Source organism: Anoplolepis gracilipes, chromosome 6, assembly GCF_047496725.1.
Source record: "Anoplolepis gracilipes chromosome 6, ASM4749672v1, whole genome shotgun sequence".
Classification (NCBI taxonomy): domain Eukaryota; kingdom Metazoa; phylum Arthropoda; class Insecta; order Hymenoptera; family Formicidae; genus Anoplolepis; species Anoplolepis gracilipes.
The window spans coordinates 382349-408742 of record NC_132975.1 but is presented as its reverse complement, the minus strand read 5'-3'; the positions used below and the strand labels follow the sequence as shown (position 1 = coordinate 408742).

General features: G+C 39.7%; 1 protein-coding gene across 1 annotated transcript; it reads left to right on the top strand.

The window, feature by feature from the left end:
• The first annotated feature begins 828 nt into the window (after positions 1-828).
• LOC140666892 (uncharacterized) lies at positions 829-2145 on the top strand. The gene is made up of 2 exons (XM_072894447.1): positions 829-1127; positions 1777-2145. Exons 1-2 carry the CDS (start codon positions 837-839, stop codon positions 2143-2145), a joined length of 660 nt encoding a protein of 219 aa, XP_072750548.1. The 5' UTR covers positions 829-836.
• Positions 2146-26394: the final 24249 nt, after the last annotated feature.

Below are 26394 nucleotides of genomic sequence, written 5' to 3'. Positions count from 1 at the left end.
AAAATGTGAAATGTAAAAGTTTCATTTTCTGTGGTAAAATGAAATACGATACGAAAGATTATAGATAAAGAAGGCTCGCGAGAACTCTTTTGATGTCGATCATCTCGCTTGCTCTTTACTCGTTCTCGCTCTTGCTTTCGGCGATCGCGTACATGTGTACGCAGCCTAAAGTGGCAACGCAGTCCTCGAGGCGCCGAGGCTGCATTTGTTTCGAAACTGTCGGAGTGTGACAATATGAGAAATGACTTATAATAGGAAAGGTAAGTTCAATAAAATATGTTACTAATATATTTCAATTTGCTTCTCTCGTTCTCTCTCTCTCTCTCTCTCTCTCTCTCTCTCTCAATAAATAAATAAAATATATTATACTTTTTATAGCAAAAAACGACGGAAATTTATTAAAACGAGGACGGAAACCAGGACGAAAACTAGGACGAAAAGTAGAACAGAGACTAACAATAACGACGACGACGACGACGACGACGACGACGACGACGACGACGACGACGACGACGACGACGACGACGACGACGACGACGACGACGACGACGACGACGACGACGACGACGACGACGACGACGACGACGACGACGACGACGACGACGACGACGACGACGACGACGACGACGACGACGACGACGACGGCGACGACGACGGCGACGACGACGACGACGGGGACGACGACGACGGGGACGACGACGACGGGGACGACGACGACGGGGACGACGACGACGACGACGGGGACGACAACGGGGACGACGACGAGGACGACGACGACGACGACGACGACGACGGGGACAACGACGGGGACGACGACGGGGACGACGATGGTGACAATGGCAACGACGGCATCGACAACGACGATGCCACAATCGATTATTATGGACACGAGGGTTATGGTATCACAATCGCTCGCTATGGATACGAGGGCCATGATACCGCAATCGCTTGCTATGGACACGAGGGCCATGGTACCGTCATCGCTTACTATGGACACGAGGGCGACGATGCCGGCATCGCTTGCTATGGATACAAGGGTGATGATGCCGCCATCGCTTGCTATGGACACGAGGACAAAGTCAAGAGTGCCGTTGGAAATAGTTAGAGAGCAGCAAAAAATAAAAAAGGTAAATTTTTTAAAGTATTTTTAAAAATTTTTTAACTATTTTTAAAAAAATTATAGTAAAAAATGAGAAAAAATATTTAGCAAAAAAATGATTGCATGGCAACATAGACATACAAACATTTGTATTTGTTACTATAAAATAAGAAAAAATAATTTAATCTGTGTACCTATATGGGTTTTGAATTAAGAAAATTAGAAAATATAGCGATATATGTGTGTTTGTGTGCGTATGTATGTATATGTTGCCATGCGGTTTTCTTTGCTGAATTATTTTTCAGATTTAGAAAAATATTAGTAATAAAATAGTAACCGACGCGTAATTTAATATGTTACTGTTATTTGCAAATGTGCGAATTGCAAATAACAATAATATATTGAATCATACGCTGCTTACTTTTTTGTCATATATGGTTTTCCTTTAAACTATTAGAAATATTTCAACACATATATATTTACATATGTACACATATGTTTTGTGTTGAAATATTTCTGAAATATATATTTACACATGTACACATATGTTATGTGTTGAAATATTTCTGATAGTTTAAAGGAAAACCATATATGACAAAAAAGTAAGCATTTAGTTTTCTATCTCTTTTATGTGTGTTTGTGTTTATAGTACTTATGACTCTTTTTTCTTCTTTTAGCGTATTAATAATGTTATACGGCGAACGGCCTCGCGGGAAAGACAACGCCAAAATACATACAGCCGACAGGATTCGTTCCTGCACAGTCCGCACCACTATACGTTCCTGCACCGCCTGGCGCAGGATTCATTCCTGCACAGCCCGCACCAGGATACGTTCCTACACCGCCTAGCGCAGGATTCGTTCCTGCACAACCCGCACCAGAATACGTTCCTGCACCGTCTGGCGCAGGATTCGTTCCTGCACAGCCCGCACCAGGATACGTTCCTTCACCGCCTGGTACAGGATACATTCCTGCACAGCACGCAGCAAGATACATTCCTGGAGAATATATTCCAAAATATGAATAATTTTTTTTTAAATTTATAATAAATACTTTATATTATATTACATTTTATTTTAAATTTTATATTCTAATATATATTTTTTTTAATTTATGAAATAATTAAATTTAGTTTTTTGTATGTTGTAAAGTAAAAACAAAACATCACGGTCATTATGTACTGCTCTCTAATATATTGTGATAGATAAATGCGTTAGATTATGATCAAAATGTTATTTGATCATAACCTAACGCATTTATCTATCACAATATATTAGAGAGCAGTACATAATGACCGTGATGTTTTGTTTTTACTTTATTTGTTGCAGTATTATGTTTTTTCTTTTTTTAAATTTCTTTTAAACATTATACTTATAAAATAGTTTATATATAGTATTATAATAGTTTAAATATTATTACTGTCTTTCCACTATAATACAAATCATAAAAAAAGTGGTGTAATAAAATAAAAATAAACATTTGTATAACATTTTATAACTTTTTTATTAATTTTATTTCCTAACCGATTTATTCTTATCTTTATACTGCAATTTTCTAGTATTTATTTTTTTTAGGTTTGTTATAAAATATAATTTTTCTTTAAATATTTATAATTATTTTTTCTACTGTTCTAATTATTTTATTTTATTTTGTATTATTTTTCATTATATTTATATTTATTATTATTTTTTATAATTAAATATTCTATATATCTGTCTCCAAGTAATCTTTATCTTTTATATCTCTCTCTTATAGGTACTATCATACCTCTCTCGCTCTGGTTTTCTCTCTAAATAATTTATATTTGTGCATGCATACATATATGTATATGTGCCTATATATGTGCTTATATAAAATCTGTTGTGTATTTTATATATAAAATACAAAATGCATGCATGTCCAAAAATTAATTTATATAAAAAAAGAAACAAAAAGAAAAGTATGAACAAAAAAATATTATATTTTTTATATTTACTTATTATTGTTTATTTTTTATTATAATATAATATATTTTTTTGTTCATACTTTTTTTCTGTGTTTTTCTTTCTTTTTTTATATAAATTAATTTTTTTACATACATGCATTTTTTTTTATCATATATAAAGAACACAACAAATTTTATACAATCATATATACAGGCATATATATATATATATATATATATATATATATATATATATATGTGTTCGTATGTGTCTTTTATTCGCTTTATCATACTTTTCTCTTTAATCTTTTTTTCTTATATAAATATATACATATAAAATGATTCTTTTATATGCATATATTTTATTATATTATGTATAAAGCACGCGCACGTGTGTGTGTGTGTGTGTGTGTGTGTGCGTGTGCCCATTTACATATATTATTTATATATATATATATAATACGATTATCTGTCGGTCTGTCCTTGTCAAGGACAAAAATTGTAACTTCCTCTATCACGGCTTCAGTCAACTAATTTATAGCTCTGTTTTACCCTTGTGTCATGATCTTGGACACATCATGTACACAGATTTTTCTGGAAATAGATTCTCTTTAATTAACCTTCCAAATTCAGTTCGAACGGTACATTAATATTCTTTTATGTAATACCGATATGAGATGACAGTTATTTGTCATATATAAACTGCATAACTTTAATATTTGTAAATAATGATTCTAGTAGCCGATAACAAAACTGTAATTTTTTAATTTTTGTTCTTTTTTCCATAAATTCAATCCATCTCACCTCTGTTACTATGTGTACTTCAATTGTGGAAAAGGATTTTTCAATCCGAATAATTCAACTATACAATTCTACTTCCAGAAATATTATAGAATTCGGACGGTAAAACAGTAATCGCTTAGGATCCTCTTAAAGGAAAAATTAACAAACCACACACTTTATTAACGATTTTTAGCACGAAAAACATGAATAATGACATCAAGACAAGAATATTAAAGTTGATGCTCTAGATCATAGATAATTATTTTGTTATAATTATTCTACGCTTCTAAAATGCAAAAAATAAGAAGAAAGAAGAAGAACAAAAAGAAGAACAAGAAGAAAAACAAGAACAAGAAAAGAAAAAAAAGAACAAAAAGAAAATCTTTTTATCTATATACTTTTCTACTATATCTACTTTTCATCCACACGTTTCATGTACGCTTTTTTGTATTTCAAGAAATTGTATTTTGATGAGAACTTTTTAATCTCGTTTAAAAGAGTATATGGAAACGCTCAATCATCATTTCGTACGAAAATGTATTAAATCAATTCAAGAAGACCGAATAAGAACGAAGCAAAATATGACCGGCATACATATATACATATATATACAGGCATACATATATACATATACATACATATATACATATATATATATATATGTATATATACAGGGTGTCCGATAATAACCGCCTCACCGCTCATATACAGGTAGAGCAGGTCAAACTGAGTAGAAAAGTTCTCTACCATTTTTCGATTTTCAAAATAATTATCGAGAAATTAATTACCAAAGATTGACAAATCTGGGCGAGTACAAGCGCGCGGCGAGAAGGCCCATCCTACTGCTACGCGGTTACTAGGCGCTCATTGAATGATAAGAGGAGCGGTCTACGACTGAAAATGGATGCGTATGAGTTGCGCGTCTAGTAACCGCGTAGCGGTGGGACGGCCGCGCGCGCTTTACTCGCGCGGATTCGCTGATCTTTTTTAATTAATTTCTCGATAATTATTTCGAAAATCGAAAAATGGTAGAGGATTATTCTATTCAGCTTGACCTGCTCTACCTGTATATGAGCGATGAGGCGGTTATTAGCAGACACCCTGTATATATATATATATATATATATATATATATAATTAAATAAGAACAAAAAGTATAGAGTTAACTTTAAAATTGCCTTATTATATATAAGGATAAAAAATGTGTAGATAAATGTTTAATGCAACTTTTACAATTTTATTTTTAAAGTTGCAGTTTTAAATAAGGCCTTCCTTAAATATATATACAGAACATCATGTAAAATTATTCCCTATTTTGTTTTGAATTATGTATATGTATTTTTATGACGAATTTACTTTGCCAATTTCATTAATTAGCTGTAGAGCCCGTATATATGTAGTTCTACCGTATCTTTGGAATTTTTGTCGAAAATACATATTATTTTCGATATTAAGTATATGTGAGCATTTTTCAGATTTAAAATTATGTTTCTGTTTTCTAAGTTCTTAATATTCTTTTATATCTATCCTTTTTATTTATTTATTTTATGCCTATTCTTCCTACTATCCTATCTTCTGTTCTATCTATATTCTTTGGAAATGTAAAAAAATTCTTTTCTTTAAATATTATTTATATTTCTTATTTTTATTATTAGTAAGATTATCGAAAGAGCTCCGAATTAATAAATATAAATAAGTAAGTAAGAAAGAGGCAATAGGAGTGTCACGTCCAGCGCCTCCGCTTGACACCAGTCGCCGTCCGTTGACTCCATACGTCACCTGTTAAGTAGACATAGTAAGCGTTAAGCACCTATAAAATTCTTTTACTTTCCTTTTCTTTTTATATATACATATATATATATATAGTTATTATCAAAAATAGATTAAGCCGATAAATACCTTTTATTATGTTTCCGGCTAAAACATCCTTTTCCTTTTTTTTTTCTTTTTCTTCCTTTTTTTTTTTCCTGTTTTATCCCCATCACTGGTTCTCCCCTATCACCTACCTAAAAATGAAGGAAAATAATTAATTAATTGTCCAATGAAAATTCTCACCTATTTTCCGGCCACCCGGTATATCACCTTCTGGTCCGCCTCCTCAGCACCTGAAAAAGAGAAGAGAAACGACCCACCAAGTCGGTCGAACATCTTAATTTTATTATAATTACCCATTTAGTTTTGTCACTCTAGTTGCAGTATCTGAAAAATAAAAAGGAAACATAATATTAAGTATGCGTCAATAGAATAACGTAAATTAAGTAATAGCGATAATATAAACCAATGTTCACTCCACCTCGTCGTCATCACTCTTACTAAACACAAACATACACGTACACATCACCATAGACACACGCATCGAGAATTAACCACCACCCGGTATAACAAAAATATAAAGTAAATCTATATAACAAGCTAAAATCACTCAAGGAAAGAGATCGTAACTGCGAATGAGCGGAAATACAACTCCCGATACATGTTCACCTTAATAAATTGACACCCGGTATATAAACTAACATTGTCATATTATCCAAACATTAGTATAAAATAGTGTTTAACAACCGACCGATTCATTTGGTTAAATTCCATAAGCTTCATATAATAAACTCCGATCGGTACTTTCGGGACACCCTGTATATGAACTTTCATTAATTATTAAAACTGAGCAAGCCAAGTAACTCGTATGTGCAATTGCAACTTCCTATGCACAGTCTAAATCACTTTTCTCAATATATCAAAAGTTGTCGCAACATCGAAAAGCACCCAATTTTTAACGATTTAAACATCACATAAAAAACCCGCCCAGTGACCTTAATTAATTATTTCCTGGCGCCTTGACTCATAAGGAACCAAAAAAGGTAGCAACTTATAGGGCTACAGCCCCGCCATAAAAAGTTAAGCGCACATTGTTATATCTTTAATAATTTATTTATTTTAATCCGCACCTCCAATATATAATTATGCCTTCACTATTAAATGCAGTTTTATATCCCAAAGCCGAATTAATACCACAATAACGTACATGTCTAACGATTCTGTCACCCAAATATAATAACTTGTCAATTTTACTCATATTCCACCGCAGCGCAGTGATTTCATTAAATCCAAATTTTAACAATAATAAAAGATTCGATCAAACCCATCTTCTGCATAATAATTCCTTACCATGAATCCAATTTGGTTTGCCAATAAAAATCCGGTCAGCTATCATTTATAATTATTTCATATATCAACCATGGAGATAACTTGGTGCATGCACATATACATATATATATATATATATGCGACTCGCTGCAGATATCATAATCCACAGATGTTTTAAAGGCAAATTATAATGACCTGACAAGAACTCCTCGAGGCTCAGACAATATTTAAGTAATCAATTAAAACCAATAATAATTAAAATGAACCACTCATAATACATATATATATATATATATATTATAGTGAAAACAATATAAATATCCCATAAAGAGTTTAAAACGAATAAAGCTCTGGAAGATAACTAAAGTTAAATAGTCACACTCAATATATACAATTACTTAATTAACTCTTACTTATACAAGGTGTCTGAAATAACTTGAACGTGATAATATTCTCAAAACTTCGTTATCATTTTATTGAGGATGAATGATAATTACAATATACATATGCATAATAAACAAAATGACCATACCTATATATACGGTGGTACGATAATACACACATCATACACTACATAAACCAAGTATAAACGCATAATGAACACCCAGAAATAATTACATAGATACACGCTCCTTAACAAACACACCATAAAATTATATAACAATAGTCACTTAATATACCCGGTGATACAAAAATACGCGCGTTATAAACTTATCATCTACACAATGTTTAATCAGTATCTGACTATTATAGACATATTATCCACCCAGTAACACGCAAATACACACACTCTATAAATAATTTATATACATAGTGACCCATTAGTACGCACAAATAAAGCACTCTCAATAAACCTATTATAAACTTATTACAGGCATATTCATATATTAACATACACATAATCAATGTATCATATACATGGTAACGCAATAGTTTCGGATCTTATAACTAATTCATACATATTCCAAGCGTATCACTTAAATTACACACTCAACCTCTCACAATATAAACTTGTCTTAAATTTATGCATTTATACACACTTACACACTCCTCATCCATCCATTGTAAATATATCACGGCATATTACATGTGCATTTATACCATTATTACATATATATATATATATAAACCTTTACTACTAGTTATAATGATATACATACATACATATAGTTATATAATAGCGAGTTTAACGTCTGTAGACTAATTTAGATCTTGTAATCCACGAATAACATTATGCGACATCATAGATAATTGTTAATTAATAAGTTAATTAGCGTAATGCTCTCATATCTCTACAATTATTTAAGTACAACGCTATAATACAATGCGGCGATAAGTAATTAATCAGATAAGTTATCGTAACGCTAGTAATAATTGCGATATATCTAGAAATAACGATATAGATATTACATTATAATGCTAGTCCCGAAGGTTCTAGAACATTCAGGAACCGCCGGATCACGTGAAAATTTCGGACAAACACCGTGATAGCTTACTATTGCCCGGCGCGTGATACCCGTGACAAACAAGCATGACCAGGATCGGACCACGTTGCGCGCGCTATAATTCAGAAGGTGGGAGCCCTCAGCGACCACGGGTATATAAACGGGAGCACCGTGTGCTCAAAAATCAGAGTATTCAGTTCTCGCCTAGACAGTTCAGATCATTAGACAGTTCAGATCATATTTAGTATTCGGCTTTCGCCCGACAGTAAAATCTGTTGTACGGTTCGTTCCGACCATTCAGTTTTCGCATAATCAGTATTCGATCAGCAGTCAATACTCGATTCATACAGTACCCAGTAAATTCATTGTACGTACAGACAGTCATTTATACGATTTAATAATCGGTTATCCTTATAACATTCAATCATACATACGCTCTCGCAAGTTTTCGCGCAGTGTAATTAATATTATATCTTCGAATCAGTGGTTTCTAGTTCATTACGGTATTATTCACACAAAATCATTAATTCAGAGAGACTTCGAGACTAGCATATCGCGAATACTATTAATTAGCCTTCAGTTCTTACGTTTACTGTCGTATAAATCTATTCTTGATTATTTGTATCCACTGTTACTATTATATTTCCTTTCTCTTTATCGATTTCCACGGCGCTCACAATACATATCGAATTCTATCTATCACTTTTAAAGATATTTTATCTAAATTTTCGTTTGCAGTGAATTACTTCTATCAACAATATAAGCGTATTATCTTTTCCTCTCCATGCAATTGTTAATGCCGCCTATCTATAATATCGTTTACGCGTCCGAAACCAGTCTGTGCTTGAAATCATAGTCGAAGGAAAGTTCTATTAACTAATGTTGTAATACTAATATTGTAGATCCACATTCTTGTGTACACCCGCGTTACAGTGTGCTTCCCAGTGGTTCCTGTAACACATAACAATTTAGTGAAGTGAGTACGTTGTCGTAATTATTAAGATATATTCGTGTAATCATTAATCATATTGTTTACGTGTAATTACTCGAAATATACATACTTGTGTCAGTTCGCGGCCCCTGTCCATTCCGGGCGTCGGTCATCTTTTCGGTGTCAATTCTTCTCGCCGTTAACCTCTCGCGTCTATACCTGTAAATATAAAGACAAGCTTTCTATTCTAATTTTAATATTGAAATTATCGGGCAAATTAGTGCTACTTATCTGACGAGGTCATCCTTCCTTCAAGCCTACTTCGGGCTCTCTCTTTCATCCTGCGGCGACGCGCGCCTCCTCCAGGGCGTTCTTGTATTCCCTATAGCTTCTTCCTATATATTTTTTTTTTTTCTCTTTTCTTTCTTTCTTTTTTTTTTCTTTTCTTTTCCCTTATCCGCTCACCAGTGGCAAGGTCCGCGACGTCCGCCTTGACATACCCAGAGCCTCAGATATCTGTAACTTATAATCGAAGAGATTAATATTTTATTCGGACGTCTTCATAGGGAATGTCATTAGACAGAGAGCGATAACCATTCTTACCTACACCGTAGGGCGCCTCCTCCAGGGCGACCTACATCCTTCCTACGTAGTGTGCCTCTTTCAGGGCGATTCTACGTCCCTTCTAGCAGTGCGCCTCATTCAGGGCGGCTCTGCCTTCATCCTTCGTAGTGCGCCTCCTTCAGAGCCGGACTACCCCTCTCTAGGTCGCACGCCTCTCTCAGGGCGAACGACTCTCTTCTCCGAGGAGCGCCTCTTTCAGGGCATTCCGCCTCCTAGCGTGCAGCGCGCCTCTGTCAGGGCGATCTGCCTCCTCTCAGTCCACGAACCGCGCCTCTGTCAGGGCGTCTCTCACAATTCCTCCGATCGCTCTTCTTGATCTAAAATATAGAATAAATATTAAATTAAAGTAAACTCATTAAGGCTCACCCTGTCCCCGCAACCCGTCAGATAAGGTCAAGTCAACTCGTTTACCAATTTACTTTAACGCGTATGTTTCTTTTTTTTTTTTTCCTTTTCATCACTCGCGTTACTATTACTAACCCCAGTCTATACCCCTCCGCGTATTCAACTATGGCGTCGATTATGATTTCGCTTACCTTCTTAGCTGCGTCATGGGTCGGTCACGTCGAGCAGGGCGTGCTCACCAATTGAAGCGCCTCATCCGGTCACTATACCAAGGCGGCTCCTACCTGACGGTCCGAACAGCTGCGTCGCCACCAGGTAGTCAGAGCCCAGCATCCGTCGGGTATTTCACTTACCCTCCACCGGGAACCCATACATCGGAGTCATCAACCCCTGACCAGCTACACGACGCCGTCACTCCACCGGCATCCAGTAGCGGGGTCGTCGCTTCCTCACATAGGCCCTTACCGCCTATCGAATACCGTCCGTGGCCCGTGCCCCCGCCGTTGATAGACTTCGGGATTACGCAACCGAGGATCATTTCCTCCCAGGCTTTCTTCGGGCGAGTATGCATCCTGTCGTCCGCTGAAGCACCTATCAATTCGCCTCCTGATAACCGTCCGTGATTTAATTGTCTAATCGTCTTGAAAAATATAATATAACTGTACATATATGTTTATTATAAAATAATGATAAATACATAAAAATCAGTATACGTAAACAATCTGCATTCATTGTCTACTCACTTCACATCCTCCCTATTATCTATTACGTCCCGACCTCTAGTTTCCGGTGCACCGCTACGCTGATCGTGACAGGTTTACCGCTCGGCCACCGCGATCCGCGTACACCAACCATCGTAACCGCACCTCGCTCGCGAACGCAGAGGACGTAACAACTGGTGACAGCGGCGGGACGTAACAACTGGTGACAGCGGTGGGATGTTACCGCTAAAAATCAGTGCAAAAATAAAAGTTACTACTCTTCGTTATCGAAAACGAGTACATTTTCTCATGAAAATCTTTCTTTCTTAAAATCATCATCGCGAATTATTTCTTTTACTAGTCTCGAAGGAAATTAAAAGTAAAGTTACAATTAAAGTTTTTTCAAACCTCAATAAATAAATAAATCGGTCGTTGTCCATCAATCCTTATACCTTAATACTACTTCAAAATTCTTCGTAAAATATATGTATCCATGTTATATGTATCCAAACTAATTTAACCACTAACCTCTTAGGTGATAATTACCTGTTCATAATCGTGATAACTGGTGATTGTACGCGATTCCGCTTTCGCATACCCGCAACAAAAAGAAATTATATACGCACAATCGTTCGCAACCGCGAGTCCTGCTATACCATCGATAATAAATACTTACCTTTAAATATGGCTCAATCCGATGATCTCTCGGGGAACATAGAACGCGAAAACCATGAGGAAGCTTTTAGAGATCTACGCGAAAAAGAAAGAGAATTAAAAATCCGAACTGAAATGTTGGAAAACATGATGCGCGCGTTCGCTAAAAATCTACCCGGTTTGCAGGCCTCGAGCCCAGCGGACGTAACAAATAACGCGCCTCCATCGTTTAACATGTCGAACGCCTCGTATAACGATATCAAGCCCACGACCTCAGCCGCCGGAATCGACGGTTCTCATTATCCTATGGGATATCCGAAATCATATCTGCGCGACGCTCTCGAACTGGTGCCGAAATACGACGGGCATAACATCCCCGTGCTACAATTCGCTAGGGCATGCAAAAGGGCAAAAGAATCGGTACCGTTGGTAGACGAAGCATTATTTGTCCGTATGCTACGAAATAAATTAACGCACCACGCATATTTAGCCGTAGAGGATGAAATCCACCCGACCGTGGAAAAATTTCTCGACTGCCTCAGGCGAACTTTCGGTCCCGCTAGAAGCTCGAACTATTATCGCGGACAATTAAGCATGGCATACAAAAAGCCGAACGAGCACATACTTGACTACATCGGGCGTGTTAAGGATCTGAAAACGGCCATAATTGAAGGAGATCAAGTCCAACTCGGTAGACCGTTATCCGAAAATGAGATTGCCGGAATAGAAGGTTTCGCGTTAGAAGCGTTTTACGAAGGACTTCCACGCGAATATAGAATAGAACTTCGCGCTGAAGGATATAGTAGCCTCCCCGACGCCTGCTCTAAAGTGGTCACAATTAATAAACGCCTAGAAAGAGAGGAGATAAGATACAAGAGCACTCGAAACGCGAACGGTAACAATAATCACAATAGTAACGCTGCACCGGCCCCCGTGACGCAAATTCTCCAACGCAATCAGACTGCGGTAGCGAATACGCCGCCCGGTCCCGGGAATGCACACGAACGAAAAATTTGCGGGTACTGCCAAAAGATCGGACACCTCATACACGAGTGCCGTAAACGACAGTATCGCGAAAAGTACAATAACAATAATAATAATAATTTCAATAATAATAATAATTATTCCAATAACTCTCATAATACGCACGCTAATAGTAATATGAATAATCCACCTCCGCGAAATTCGGGAAACCGAACAGAGGTCTCGGTCAACGGAGCGTCCCGAGGCCCTTTCCAAATCCGCTCCACCCTCTGCATGGAAGGGAAACCAGATCCCTTCACGTCCTCCGAGGAGACGACGGAAACGTACCGGCCGTCGAGCTCGCATCACCGTCTTTCCGAGGACCAACAGCCTTCATGCTCGATACAGGAGCACAGCCTAATATAATAAAGAAAGGTTGCATTAAATCCGATATTCAAATCAGCAACAAGGAGACTATCCAATTAACGGGTATCACCGAAAATGTTGTCACCACTCTGGGATCCGCCATAGCATACGTTTCGGAAACCCCAGTAGTTTTCCACGTGGTAGCCGACGAATTCCCTATAATCACACAGGGCATATTAGGTTCGTCGTTCTTCACTGAACATAACGCGTGCATTAATTACGGTAATAAGTTAATCACGTGGCGCGACTGCGCGTTTCCATTCAAGGACAAGGAGTCCATTGTCATACCCTCACGTATGAAGCTGGGAATCACGGTCCGCATAGCTAATCCGGAAATTAAAACGGGTTATCTCGCCCCGATACGCGCCCGCGACGCGGTCTTCGCCGGAGATGCACTTGTCACGTGTATCAACGACAAGGCATATATCGGCATCACGAATACATTAGACGAAGAAGTAGAAATTATAATACCTACCGTTACGCTAACAGAAGTAACAAAAATATCACAGGACCCCCCTTCCAGGGAGCCTCTGAGGCAACCCTCTAGCCCATCGGGCAATAGTCCCGTCAAAATTCAAGCGAGCAAAAGCCTTCGCACCCAAGAAGCACGCACTGCACCTGCAACGAGTCAAGATAATTTTACTACATGCAAAAATAAACAACCAAACAAACTACACAATAACACAAAGACCAAGATACACATTGAAAACAACAAACAATCAAACTCATCATTTAACAAACAAAATACGCTACAAAACCAAAATACATTTACCCCCTCTCTTCCTCTTCTTAATACACCAACACAAAACGTCGATCCCGACTATCATCTCTACGGGCAGGAGCACTGCCTTCCCCTTGTCGCACCAAGGTGCGGCGTCGACCTAGGTCGACATCCCAATACCTCTCCCGATTATCCCCCATCCCTTTCTACAAAAAATGCAACACTTCAAGCTACAATCGTTTCTACGCACACGTCCCTTGATTCTAATACTATTATCACAAATCATTCTCACATTACTTACACAGAAAGGGGATCCTTATCTCCGCCGGCGAACGACGATGCCGCTCTCGCGTCGGTGCGAACCCCTTCCTCTGGTCTCGGCCCAGGCGGTCAATCTTCTATAATTGCTCTTCCTTACTTTCCTCTAAACCCCGCAAAAGCGGATGACTCACCCCCTTTGTGCGTAGCTACAAATAAGCAACCTGAAACAAATAATAATATACATCATTTCACTCTCATCGACCAGCGTGCATCTAATCTTGCGAAATACAACGACATACACAAAATGCAAATAGTTAATATGGTAAACGAGAAGATACATTGGAAAAACTTAAGGAACTCACCCGAGATACTCACCCAGCGCGAACACAATCATAAGGAAGACTCTACACCGGACAGAATTACTCAAATAATACGACTCTTGCGCCTCGATCATCTTAACGACCTAGAAAAAGAGAATATTTTTGAACTAATAAAACGACACAATGACAGATTCTACGTACCAGGAGAATATCTGGACCAAACTTCAACAATCACCCATAAAATAATCACTTCGGACGAGATACCTATACACACGAAGCAGTATAGATTTCCGCCAATACATCGAGAAGAAATAAATAAACAGGTCAACGAGCTCCTTCAGAAAAATATAGTGACACCATCCACTTCACCGTACAGTTCCCCCGTCTGGATCGTTCCGAAGAAACCGGACTCAACTGGAAACAAGAGATGGCGAATGGTCATCGATTACAGAAGGCTCAACGAAAAAACGCTAGGAGACGCCTACCCTCTGCCAAATATCAGCGATATCCTCGACCAGTTGGGCAGTGCGAAATATTTCTCCGTCCTCGACCTCGCCAGTGGGTTCCATCAAATCCCAATGGATCCCAAGGATGCGCACAAAACAGCTTTCTCTACACCACATGGCCATTACCAATTCTCCAGGATGCCATTCGGACTCAGAAACGCACCGGCCACTTTCCAACGATTAATGGACCAAATATTGACCGGACTGCAAGGTATAGAACTTTTGGTGTACATGGACGACATAGTGATATACGCAAGCTCGTTACGGGAACATGACATTAAAATGGATAAATTAATGAAACGTTTAAAAACCGCCAATCTCACTTTACAACCAGATAAATGTGAGTTTTTGCGACATGAAGTCGTCTATCTCGGGCACGTAATTACAGATACTGGCGTACGCCCTGACCCCCAGAAAGTCTCAGCTGTTAAAGACTTTCCAGTTCCAAGGAGTCTGAAAAACGTACGACAATTTCTAGGCTTATCAGGCTACTACCGCCGCTTCATCCCCGATTTTTCAGGAATAGCTAAACCAATGTCGGACCTCCTGAAGAAAAACAGTACCTTCTCATGGAACAAAAATACACAACACGCTTTTGAGACTCTTCGAAGACGACTCTGCGAAGAACCGGTACTGCAATTCCCGGATTTCACGCGAGAATTCCTGCTCACTACGGACGCATCCGACTACGCTATCGCTGGAGTCCTAAGCCAAGGAACAATCGGCCAAGACTTGCCAATCGCGTATACGTCCAGAGTACTCAATTCAGCCGAAAGGAACTACTCGACAACAGAGAAAGAGCTGCTAGCCATAATTTATTGCGTCGGACACTTCAGACCTTACCTCTACGGGCGCAAGTTTACGCTCGTGACGGATCACCAACCGCTCGCCTGGTTAAACCGAGTGAAGGACCCGACCTCTCGCCTTATGCGATGGCGCCTGAAACTCGAAGAATACGAATATACAGTCGCATACAAGACAGGTGTCACGAACAAAAATGCCGATGCCCTGTCCAGAAATCCTATAACCGCTACTGTTTCCATTCTCCCGATCGAAAAAAAACGCATACGTCTCCCTCAGAAAGTACGAGACCTAATTACAAGCACTGACGATGACAGTTCTGATGATGAAAGGCGTCGGAAAGTACCTACCAGAAGGTCTACGGTCGAGAGTGAAATAATCACCTCACGGCCGTATGTTGTAGCTTCCGACTCTTCTGAGGAAATATTCGACAGTAAACCTCTATCATCCGGTCCACCTCCCCCCACATCTTCCCATCCTTCACCTTCCCCACGTTTCACGAATAACCAACAATCACCACCGTTAATTACGAAAGGACTCTTGGACCTCCTTGACGAACAGACGAACAATGAACGCGTCGATAACGTAGCGCAATTTCAGTCACGAGGAAAAACAATATCACACTTACCTTCTATACCCCCAGAACCTCCACCCGACCCCGTGACAGAACCGCCGGACGAAACCACTGTTGACGACAACAGCGATAAGGAATTCGATACCTTGGAAATTCTTCCCGAAGAAGAAACTCTGCAAATGAGACCAGAATTAATAACCACCCATAGCACAAGATGCCGTATAAAAAAACGCAACATACCATTACTGAATTGCAACGATAACACAATCATACTGGTCACCGTTGATAAACACCCCTTCGATAAAGGAGCTATGGAATTACAGCAAGATGGATACCTACCTCCGCTAGACGACTTAATGCTCGGAAGAGCGCGAGTCTATCCATCCATAGACGCGGGACGACACATTATAGTACTACCTGCAAAAGAGAAAAGAACAACATTATTGGACGAAGAAATCTTAAAGGAATGTTTCAGATCAACCCTCGACGTGATGACGGAATTACAACTACATACTGTTAGCATACGAGAGACACCCAGCCTCGACACGATACCATGGGATCGAGTCTTACAGACACTGCAAGCGATACTCTCCGAAAGGCCCGTCACCATCAGCATATGTCATGGACCAACCGTCACCCCTCCGGTAGAGGACCGTACAGCGATAATCCGCGAAAATCACGAATCTGCCGTCGGTGGACACAAGGGCGTCACGAAGACGTACCAGCGAATTAAACAAAGGTTTACATGGAACAAAATGAAAGGCGATATATTAAACTACATCAGGAATTGTCGAACGTGTCAATCTATGAAACTAGTCAGAAGGAAGACTCGACAACCAATGATATTGACCGACACACCTGGACGCGCCTTCGACAAAGTGGCTCTCGACATAGTAGGACCACTCAGAACCACTCCTAGCGGCAACTCATACGTTCTAACGATGCAAGATCTCCTCACAAAATACTCAGTATACGCACCACTACCAGACGCTAGAGGCGAAACCACGGCGAACGCCTTTATCCACTATTTTATCTGTCGTTTTGGATGCCCCCGAAGCATACTCACCGACCAAGGGACGAACTTTACCGGTGTACTCATGAAAAGCGTAACCAAAAAGTTCCGTATCCAACACTTCCGAACGACTGCTCACCATCCACAATCTAATGGGTCACTCGAAAGGTCGCACCTCGTTCTAATGGAATACCTGAAGTGCTTCGTCAATAAGGAAGAAGCATGGGACGACCTCATTGAGCGTGCCAGTTTTTCGTATAATACCTCAGTACACGAAGGTACCGGGTACACACCTCACGAATTGATCTTCGGACGTGTCGCCAGAGTTCCATCGGGACACAACCCCGAAGAAGATCCTGAAACATATCACTCCTACTTAACAAACCTGTTCGAAAAAATCTGTGATATACAGGAAGTCGCTAGAGCTAATCTCATTAGGGCTAAAGAGCGCTCCAAAAATTACTACGACAAACGCGTAAACCCGACGACTTTCAACGCAAACGATAACGTCTTTCTATTAAACGAGAGTAAAACAGATAAATTCGGAAAAGAATATCACGGCCCGTACCGCATTATCGAAATCCTCGACCACGAAAACGTGCGAATTCAAATTAATAAATCAACGCGAATAGTGCACGTCAATAGACTACGGAAAGCCCACTACGGCGAACCAGGATGACTACCTTTCTTCTGTTTCAGATTGGATTACTCAGTTATCTTCTCCATTTTCTGGTTCAGACCGGAACGTACTGTTCTACATTTTTCTCTTAAGCAGAATCAACATAGAGTTCACAATGGCCTCACTGATCGTCTTCCTAGCGTATCTGGCAACCCAGGACTGCAACGCCCTCGTAGGCTACGACTGCAACACGCCGTGCGACAACGGGACCACAATCTCGCTGCTCGATAACAACGCCTGTCGATTACACGGGAAGCTTCCAATCACCCGAGATGTGAGCGTGGAGATCCTCGCGAAGCCCAGACTCACCACAGCGGCCGTACTAAGCTGCCGCATAGAGATAGACTACGTGATCAGCCACACGGACCACACCACGAGGGAATCTACAACACCTACCAGCAATAAACGACATTACTTATCTGTATCTGCTCCTGTATGCATGCACATACACGCACAAGGGAAACTGCAATTCGGGAACCAGACCCTTGACGGCCTTTCCGCCAACCGCGTGAATAGCCGCACTATTCCGCCGACCGAAACCGTCAGCGCCCACAACCTGCCATCAGACGACCTGAAAACAAAACGCGTCATAAACGTGTACTTGCACATAACGTTCAAACGGACCATTGTCAAGATCGACACGATGGAAACCAAGATATTCTTACCTAGTGGTGCTAGTTGCACATACATCGACCTTGAATGCACCGACGAAGAGGGCTTTCATAATTTCTGGTCCCCCTTTGTTCACGGAGGATGCACTCAACTACGGCATACCGTCTTGTATAGAGGAATTGCCAAAAGACTACAAATTACGGGACGTCCCACGGCATACGCCTTAACGGTAGAAAACACCAACCTGCTCGCGTTTGCTCGAGCGCGTCACGACGTCTGCAACGCCACTGTGATACAGACCGAAAACCCCCGACTAGTAATACGGGAAATCAACGACTCTTACGTAAAGAATCAACCATCCGTAAATAAGGTGCACCGATCTCACCACTCGTACTTTTCGTACAAGAGTAACACAAAGACAGACCTGAGCGTAGAAAATACCTACGAAGACCTTGTCATGAGGAAATGCCTCACGGAAGTAACAAAATTACACGCCTTGACCGCCATGGCTCACCAAGACCCTCCATCATTTGCGTACGCCGTCACAAAAACACCAGGATACTCAGCGCGCGTACGAGGGGAAGCTGTACAAGTATTTCGATGTACTCCTGTACCTGCACGGATCAGGGCCACGGAAAGCTGTTTCCAGGAGCTCCCAGTAATAATAGACGGGAAGCCCATGTACCTAAAGCCAAGAACACGCGTTATATCTGGCGAAGGCACAGAAATTGAATGCGATCCGCTTGCTACGGCAATGTACAAAATGAGAAACAAATGGTACGTATTCACTCCAGAGTTGAAAGTGTCTGCTATCGATCCTCAAGGCCTCCAATCAAGAACGCTACCATGGGGTCAACATATCGACGAGTTAAACGAGATTCACGAGCACTCGGACGTACAGAATCCAAGCACAGACGACTCTCCAGGACGACCAGACCACTCGAGCCCTGTATACATCGTGGAGGTCTCGGTAACAACAACAGTTATTGGTGGAATTATAATACTCACCTTATTTATCATCTTGAAAAGCCTAGCAAGAAAGTTAAGCTATCGAAACTCGAGCCTGAAAAATAAAAACATATTAACAAATGATGATATGTTAATGACTGATGATAGTGCCAACTCTCAAAAACCAACCAAACAGGAAACACCTGCCAAGACACTCAGCAATTCTCCATTATCGCGCCCAATGATAGATCACCGAATCCAGAAGGACATCTCTCATGAATCCACGGATACGATGACGATTCACCACTCTTCCAAGGAGAGGACTCCCGCCATATCTTCAGAGATCGCCAACCTGCGAGAAGCCTACTTGCACTTGGAACGAAAGATCAACCGTCTATCAACCGCACCGTAAGCCGAGTTCAACGAGCTCACCGTCGCATCATTTCACGCTGCTCCACTTTTAAGGAGGGGGGTGTCACGTCCAGCGCCTCCGCTTGACACCAGTCGCCGTCCGTTGACTCCATACGTCACCTGTTAAGTAGACATAGTAAGCGTTAAGCACCTATAAAATTCTTTTACTTTCCTTTTCTTTTTATATATATATATATATATATATAGTTATTATCAAAAATAGATTAAGCCGATAAATACCTTTTATTATGTTTCCGGCTAAAACATCCTTTTCCTTTTTTTTTCTTCTTTTTTCTTCTTCTTTCCTGTTTTATCCCCATCACTGGTTCTCCCCTATCACCTACCTAAAAATGAAGGAAAATAATTAATTAATTGTCCAATGAAAATTCTCACCTATTTTCCGGCCACCCGGTATATCACCTTCTGGTCCGCCTCCTCAGCACCTGAAAAAGAGAAGAGAAACGACCCACCAAGTCGGTCGAACATCTTAATTTTATTATAATTACCCATTTAGTTTTGTCACTCTAGTTGCAGTATCTGAAAAATAAAAAGGAAACATAATATTAAGTATGCGTCAATAGAATAACGTAAATTAAGTAATAGCGATAATATAAACCAAAGTTCACTCCACCTCGTCGTCATCACTCTTACTAAACACAAACATACACGTACACATCACCATAGACACACGCATCGAGAATTAACCACCACCCGGTATAACAAAAATATAAAGTAAATCTATATAACAAGCTAAAATCACTCAAGGAAAGAGATCGTAACTGCGAATGAGCGGAAATACAACTCCCGATACATGTTCACCTTAATAAATTGACACCCGGTATATAAACTAACATTGTCATATTATCCAAACATTAGTATAAAATAGTGTTTAACAACCGACCGATTCATTTGGTTAAATTCCATAAGCTTCATATAATAAACTCCGATCGGTACTTTCGGGACACCCTGTATATGAACTTTCATTAATTATTAAAACTGAGCAAGCCAAGTAACTCGTATGTGCAATTGCAACTTCCTATGCACAGTCTAAATCACTTTTCTCAATATATCAAAAGTTGTCGCAACATCGAAAAGCACCCAATTTTTAACGATTTAAACATCACATAAAAAACCCGCCCAGTGACCTTAATTAATTATTTCCTGGCGCCTTGACTCATAAGGAACCAAAAAAGGTAGCAACTTATAGGGCTACAGCCCCGCCATAAAAAGTTAAGCGCACATTGTTATAGACCCATTTTGCTTCAGGAACACCTCATATTTTCAACTTTAATAATTTATTTATTTTAATCCGCACCTCCAATATATAATTATGCCTTCACTATTAAATGCAGTTTTATATCCCAAAGCCGAATTAATACCACAATAACGTACATGTCTAACGATTCTGTCACCCAAATATAATAACTTGTCAATTTTACTCATATTCCACCGCAGCGCAGTGATTTCATTAAATCCAAATTTTAACAATAATAAAAGATTCGATCAAACCCATCTTCTGCATAATAATTCCTTACCATGAATCCAATTTGGTTTGCCAATAAAAATCCGGTCAGCTATCATTTATAATTATTTCATATATCAACCATGGAGATAACTTGGTGCATGCACATATACATATATATATATATATATGCGACTCGCTGCAGATATCATAATCCACAGATGTTTTAAAGGCAAATTATAATGACCTGACAAGAACTCCTCGAGGCTCAGACAATATTTAAGTAATCAATTAAAACCAATAATAATTAAAATGAACCACTCATAATACATATATATATATATATATATTATAGTGAAAACAATATAAATATCCCATAAAGAGTTTAAAACGAATAAAGCTCTGGAAGATAACTAAAGTTAAATAGTCACACTCAATATATACAATTACTTAATTAACTCTTACTTATACAAGGTGTCTGAAATAACTTGAACGTGATAATATTCTCAAAACTTCGTTATCATTTTATTGAGGATGAATGATAATTACAATATACATATGCATAATAAACAAAATGACCATACCTATATATACGGTGGTACGATAATACACACATCATACACTACATAAACCAAGTATAAACGCATAATGAACACCCAGAAATAATTACATAGATACACGCTCCTTAACAAACACACCATAAAATTATATAACAATAGTCACTTAATATACCCGGTGATACAAAAATACGCGCGTTATAAACTTATCATCTACACAATGTTTAATCAGTATCTGACTATTATAGACATATTATCCACCCAGTAACACGCAAATACACACACTCTATAAATAATTTATATACATAGTGACCCATTAGTACGCACAAATAAAGCACTCTCAATAAACCTATTATAAACTTATTACAGGCATATTCATATATTAACATACACATAATCAATGTATCATATACATGGTAACGCAATAGTTTCGGATCTTATAACTAATTCATACATATTCCAAGCGTATCACTTAAATTACACACTCAACCTCTCACAATATAAACTTGTCTTAAATTTATGCATTTATACACACTTACACACTCCTCATCCATCCATTGTAAATATATCACGGCATATTACATGTGCATTTATACCATTATTACATATATATAAATATATAAACCTTTACTACTAGTTATAATGATATACATACATACATATAGTTATATAATAGCGAGTTTAACGTCTGTAGACTAATTTAGATCTTGTAATCCACGAATAACATTATGCGACATCATAGATAATTGTTAATTAATAAGTTAATTAGCGTAATGCTCTCATATCTCTACAATTATTTAAGTACAACGCTATAATGCAATGCGGCGATAAGTAATTAATCAGATAAGTTATCGTAACGCTAGTAATAATTGCGATATATCTAGAAATAACGATATAGATATTACATTATAATGCTAGTCCCGAAGGTTCTAGAACATTCAGGAACCGCCGGATCACGTGAAAATTTCGGACAAACACCGTGATCGCTTACTATTGCCCGGCGCGTGATACCCGTGACAAACAAGCATGACCAGGATCGGACCACGTTGCGCGCGCTATAATTCAGAAGGTGGGAGCCCTCAGCGACCACGGGTATATAAACGGGAGCACCGTGTGCTCAAAAATCAGAGTATTCAGTTCTCGCCTAGACAGTTCAGATCATTAGACAGTTCAGATCATATTTAGTATTCGGCTTTCGCCCGACAGTAAAATCTGTTGTACGGTTCGTTCCGACCATTCAGTTTTCGCATAATCAGTATTCGATCAGCAGTCAATACTCGATTCATACAGTACCCAGTAAATTCATTGTACGTACAGACAGTCATTTATACGATTTAATAATCGGTTATCCTTATAACATTCAATCATACATACGCTCTCGCAAGTTTTCGCGCAGTGTAATTAATATTATATCTTCGAATCAGTGGTTTCTAGTTCATTACGGTATTATTCACACAAAATCATTAATTCAGAGAGACTTCGAGACTAGCATATCGCGAATACTATTAATTAGCCTTCAGTTCTTACGTTTACTGTCGTATAAATCTATTCTTGATTATTTGTATCCACTGTTACCATTATATTTCCTTTCTCTTTATCGATTTCCACGGCGCTCACAATACATATCGAATTCTATCTATCACTTTTAAAGATATTTTATCTAAATTTTCGTTTGCAGTGAATTACTTCTATCAACAATATAAGCGTATTATCTTTTCCTCTCCATGCAATTGTTAATGCCGCCTATCTATAATATCGTTTACGCGTCCGAAACCAGTCTGTGCGTGAAATCATAGTCGAAGGAAAGTTCTATTAACTAATGTTGTAATACTAATATTGTAGATCCACATTCTTGTGTACACCCGCGTTACAGTGTGCTTCCCAGTGGTTCCTGTAACACATAACAATTTAGTGAAGTGAGTACGTTGTCGTAATTATTAAGATATATTCGTGTAATCATTAATCATATTGTTTACGTGTAATTACTCGAAATATACATACTTGTGTCAGTTCGCGGCCCCTGTCCATTCCGGGCGTCGGTCATCTTTTCGGTGTCAATTCTTCTCGCCGTTAACCTCTCGCGTCTATACCTGTAAATATAAAGACAAGCTTTCTATTCTAATTTTAATATTGAAATTATCGGGCAAATTAGTGCTACTTATCTGACGAGGTCATCCTTCCTTCAAGCCTACTTCGGGCTCTCTCTTTCATCCTGCGGCGACGCGCGCCTCCTCCAGGGCGTTCTTGTATTCCCTATAGCTTCTTCCTATATATTTTTTTTTTTCTCTTTTCTTTCTTTCTTTTTTTTTCTTTTCTTTTCCCTTATCCGCTCACCAGTGGCAAGGTCCGCGACGTCCGCCTTGACATACCCAGAGCCTCAGATATCTGTAACTTATAATCGAAGAGATTAATATTTTATTCGGACGTCTTCATAGGGAATGTCATTAGACAGAGAGCGATAACCATTCTTACCTACACCGTAGGGCGCCTCCTCCAGGGCGACCTACATCCTTCCTACGTAGTGTGCCTCTTTCAGGGCGATTCTACGTCCCTTCTAGCAGTGCGCCTCATTCAGGGCGGCTCTGCCTTCATCCTTCGTAGTGCGCCTCCTTCAGAGCCGGACTACCCCTCTCTAGGTCGCACGCCTCTCTCAGGGCGAACGACTCTCTTCTCCGAGGAGCGCCTCTTTCAGGGCATTCCGCCTCCTAGCGTGCAGCGCGCCTCTGTCAGGGCGATCTGCCTCCTCTCAGTCCACGAACCGCGCCTCTGTCAGGGCGTCTCTCACAATTCCTCCGATCGCTCTTCTTGATCTAAAATATAGAATAAATATTAAATTAAAGTAAACTCATTAAGGCTCACCCTGTCCCCGCAACCCGTCAGATAAGGTCAAGTCAACTCGTTTACCAATTTACTTTAACGCGTATGTTTTTTTTTTTTCCTTTTCATCACTCGCGTTACTATTACTAACCCCAGTCTATACCCCTCCGCGTATTCAACTATGGCGTCGATTATGATTTCGCTTACCTTCTTAGCTGCGTCATGGGTCGGTCACGTCGAGCAGGGCGTGCTCACCAATTGAAGCGCCTCATCCGGTCACTATACCAAGGCGGCTCCTACCTGACGGTCCGAACAGCTGCGTCGCCACCAGGTAGTCAGAGCCCAGCATCCGTCGGGTATTTCACTTACCCTCCACCGGGAACCCATACATCGGAGTCATCAACCCCTGACCAGCTACACGACGCCGTCACACCACCGGCATCCAGTAGCGGGGTCGTCGCTTCCTCACATAGGCCCTTACCGCCTATCGAATACCGTCCGTGGCCCGTGCCCCTGCCGTTGATAGACTTCGGGATTACGCAACCGAGGATCATTTCCTCCCAGGCTTTCTTCGGGCGAGTATGCATCCTGTCGTCCGCTGAAGCACCTATCAATTCGCCTCCTGATAACCGTCCGTGATTTAATTGTCTAATCGTCTTGAAAAATATAATATAACTGTACATATATGTTTATTATAAAATAATGATAAATACATAAAAATCAGTATACGTAAACAATCTGCATTCATTGTCTACTCACTTCACATCCTCCCTATTATCTATTACGTCCCGACCTCTAGTTTCCGGTGCACCGCTACGCTGATCGTGACAGGTTTACCGCTCGGCCACCGCGATCCGCGTACACCAACCATCGTAACCGCACCTCGCTCGCGAACGCAGAGGACGTAACAACTGGTGACAGCGGCGGGACGTAACACCGGAAACATAATAAAAGGTATTTATCGGCTTAATCTATTTTTGATAATAACTATATATATATATATGTATATATATAAAAAGAAAAGGAAAGTAAAAGAATTTTATAGGTGCTTAACGCTTACTATGTCTACTTAACAGGTGACGTATGGAGTCAACGGACGGCGACTGGTGTCAAGCGGAGGCGCTGGACGTGACACCCCCCTCCTTAAAAGTGGAGCAGCGTGAAATGATGCGACGGTGAGCTCGTTGAACTCGGCTTACGGTGCGGTTGATAGACGGTTGATCTTTCGTTCCAAGTGCAAGTAGGCTTCTCGCAGGTTGGCGATCTCTGAAGATATGGCGGGAGTTCTCTCCTTGGAAGAGTGGTGAATCGTCATCGTATCCGTGGATTCATGAGAGATGTCCTTCTGGATTCGGTGATCTATCATTGGGCGCGATAATGGAGAATTGCTGAGTGTCTTGGCAGGTGTTTCCTGTTTGGTTGGTTTTTGAGAGTTGGCACTATCATCAGTCATTAACATATCATCATTTGTTAATATGTTTTTATTTTTCAGGCTCGAGTTTCGATAGCTTAACTTTCTTGCTAGGCTTTTCAAGATGATAAATAAGGTGAGTATTATAATTCCACCAATAACTGTTGTTGTTACCGAGACCTCCACGATGTATACAGGGCTCGAGTGGTCTGGTCGTCCTGGAGAGTCGTCTGTGCTTGGATTCTGTACGTCCGAGTGCTCGTGAA

Coding starts and splice junctions, on each gene's coding strand:
- LOC140666892 (XM_072894447.1), top strand. CDS start 837: ATGGCAACGACGGCATCGACAACGACGATGCCACAATCGATTATTATG. Junction 1,128..1,776: donor AGCAGCAAAAAATAAAAAAG/GTAAATTTTTTA, acceptor TTCTTCTTTTAG/CGTATTAATAATGTTATACG.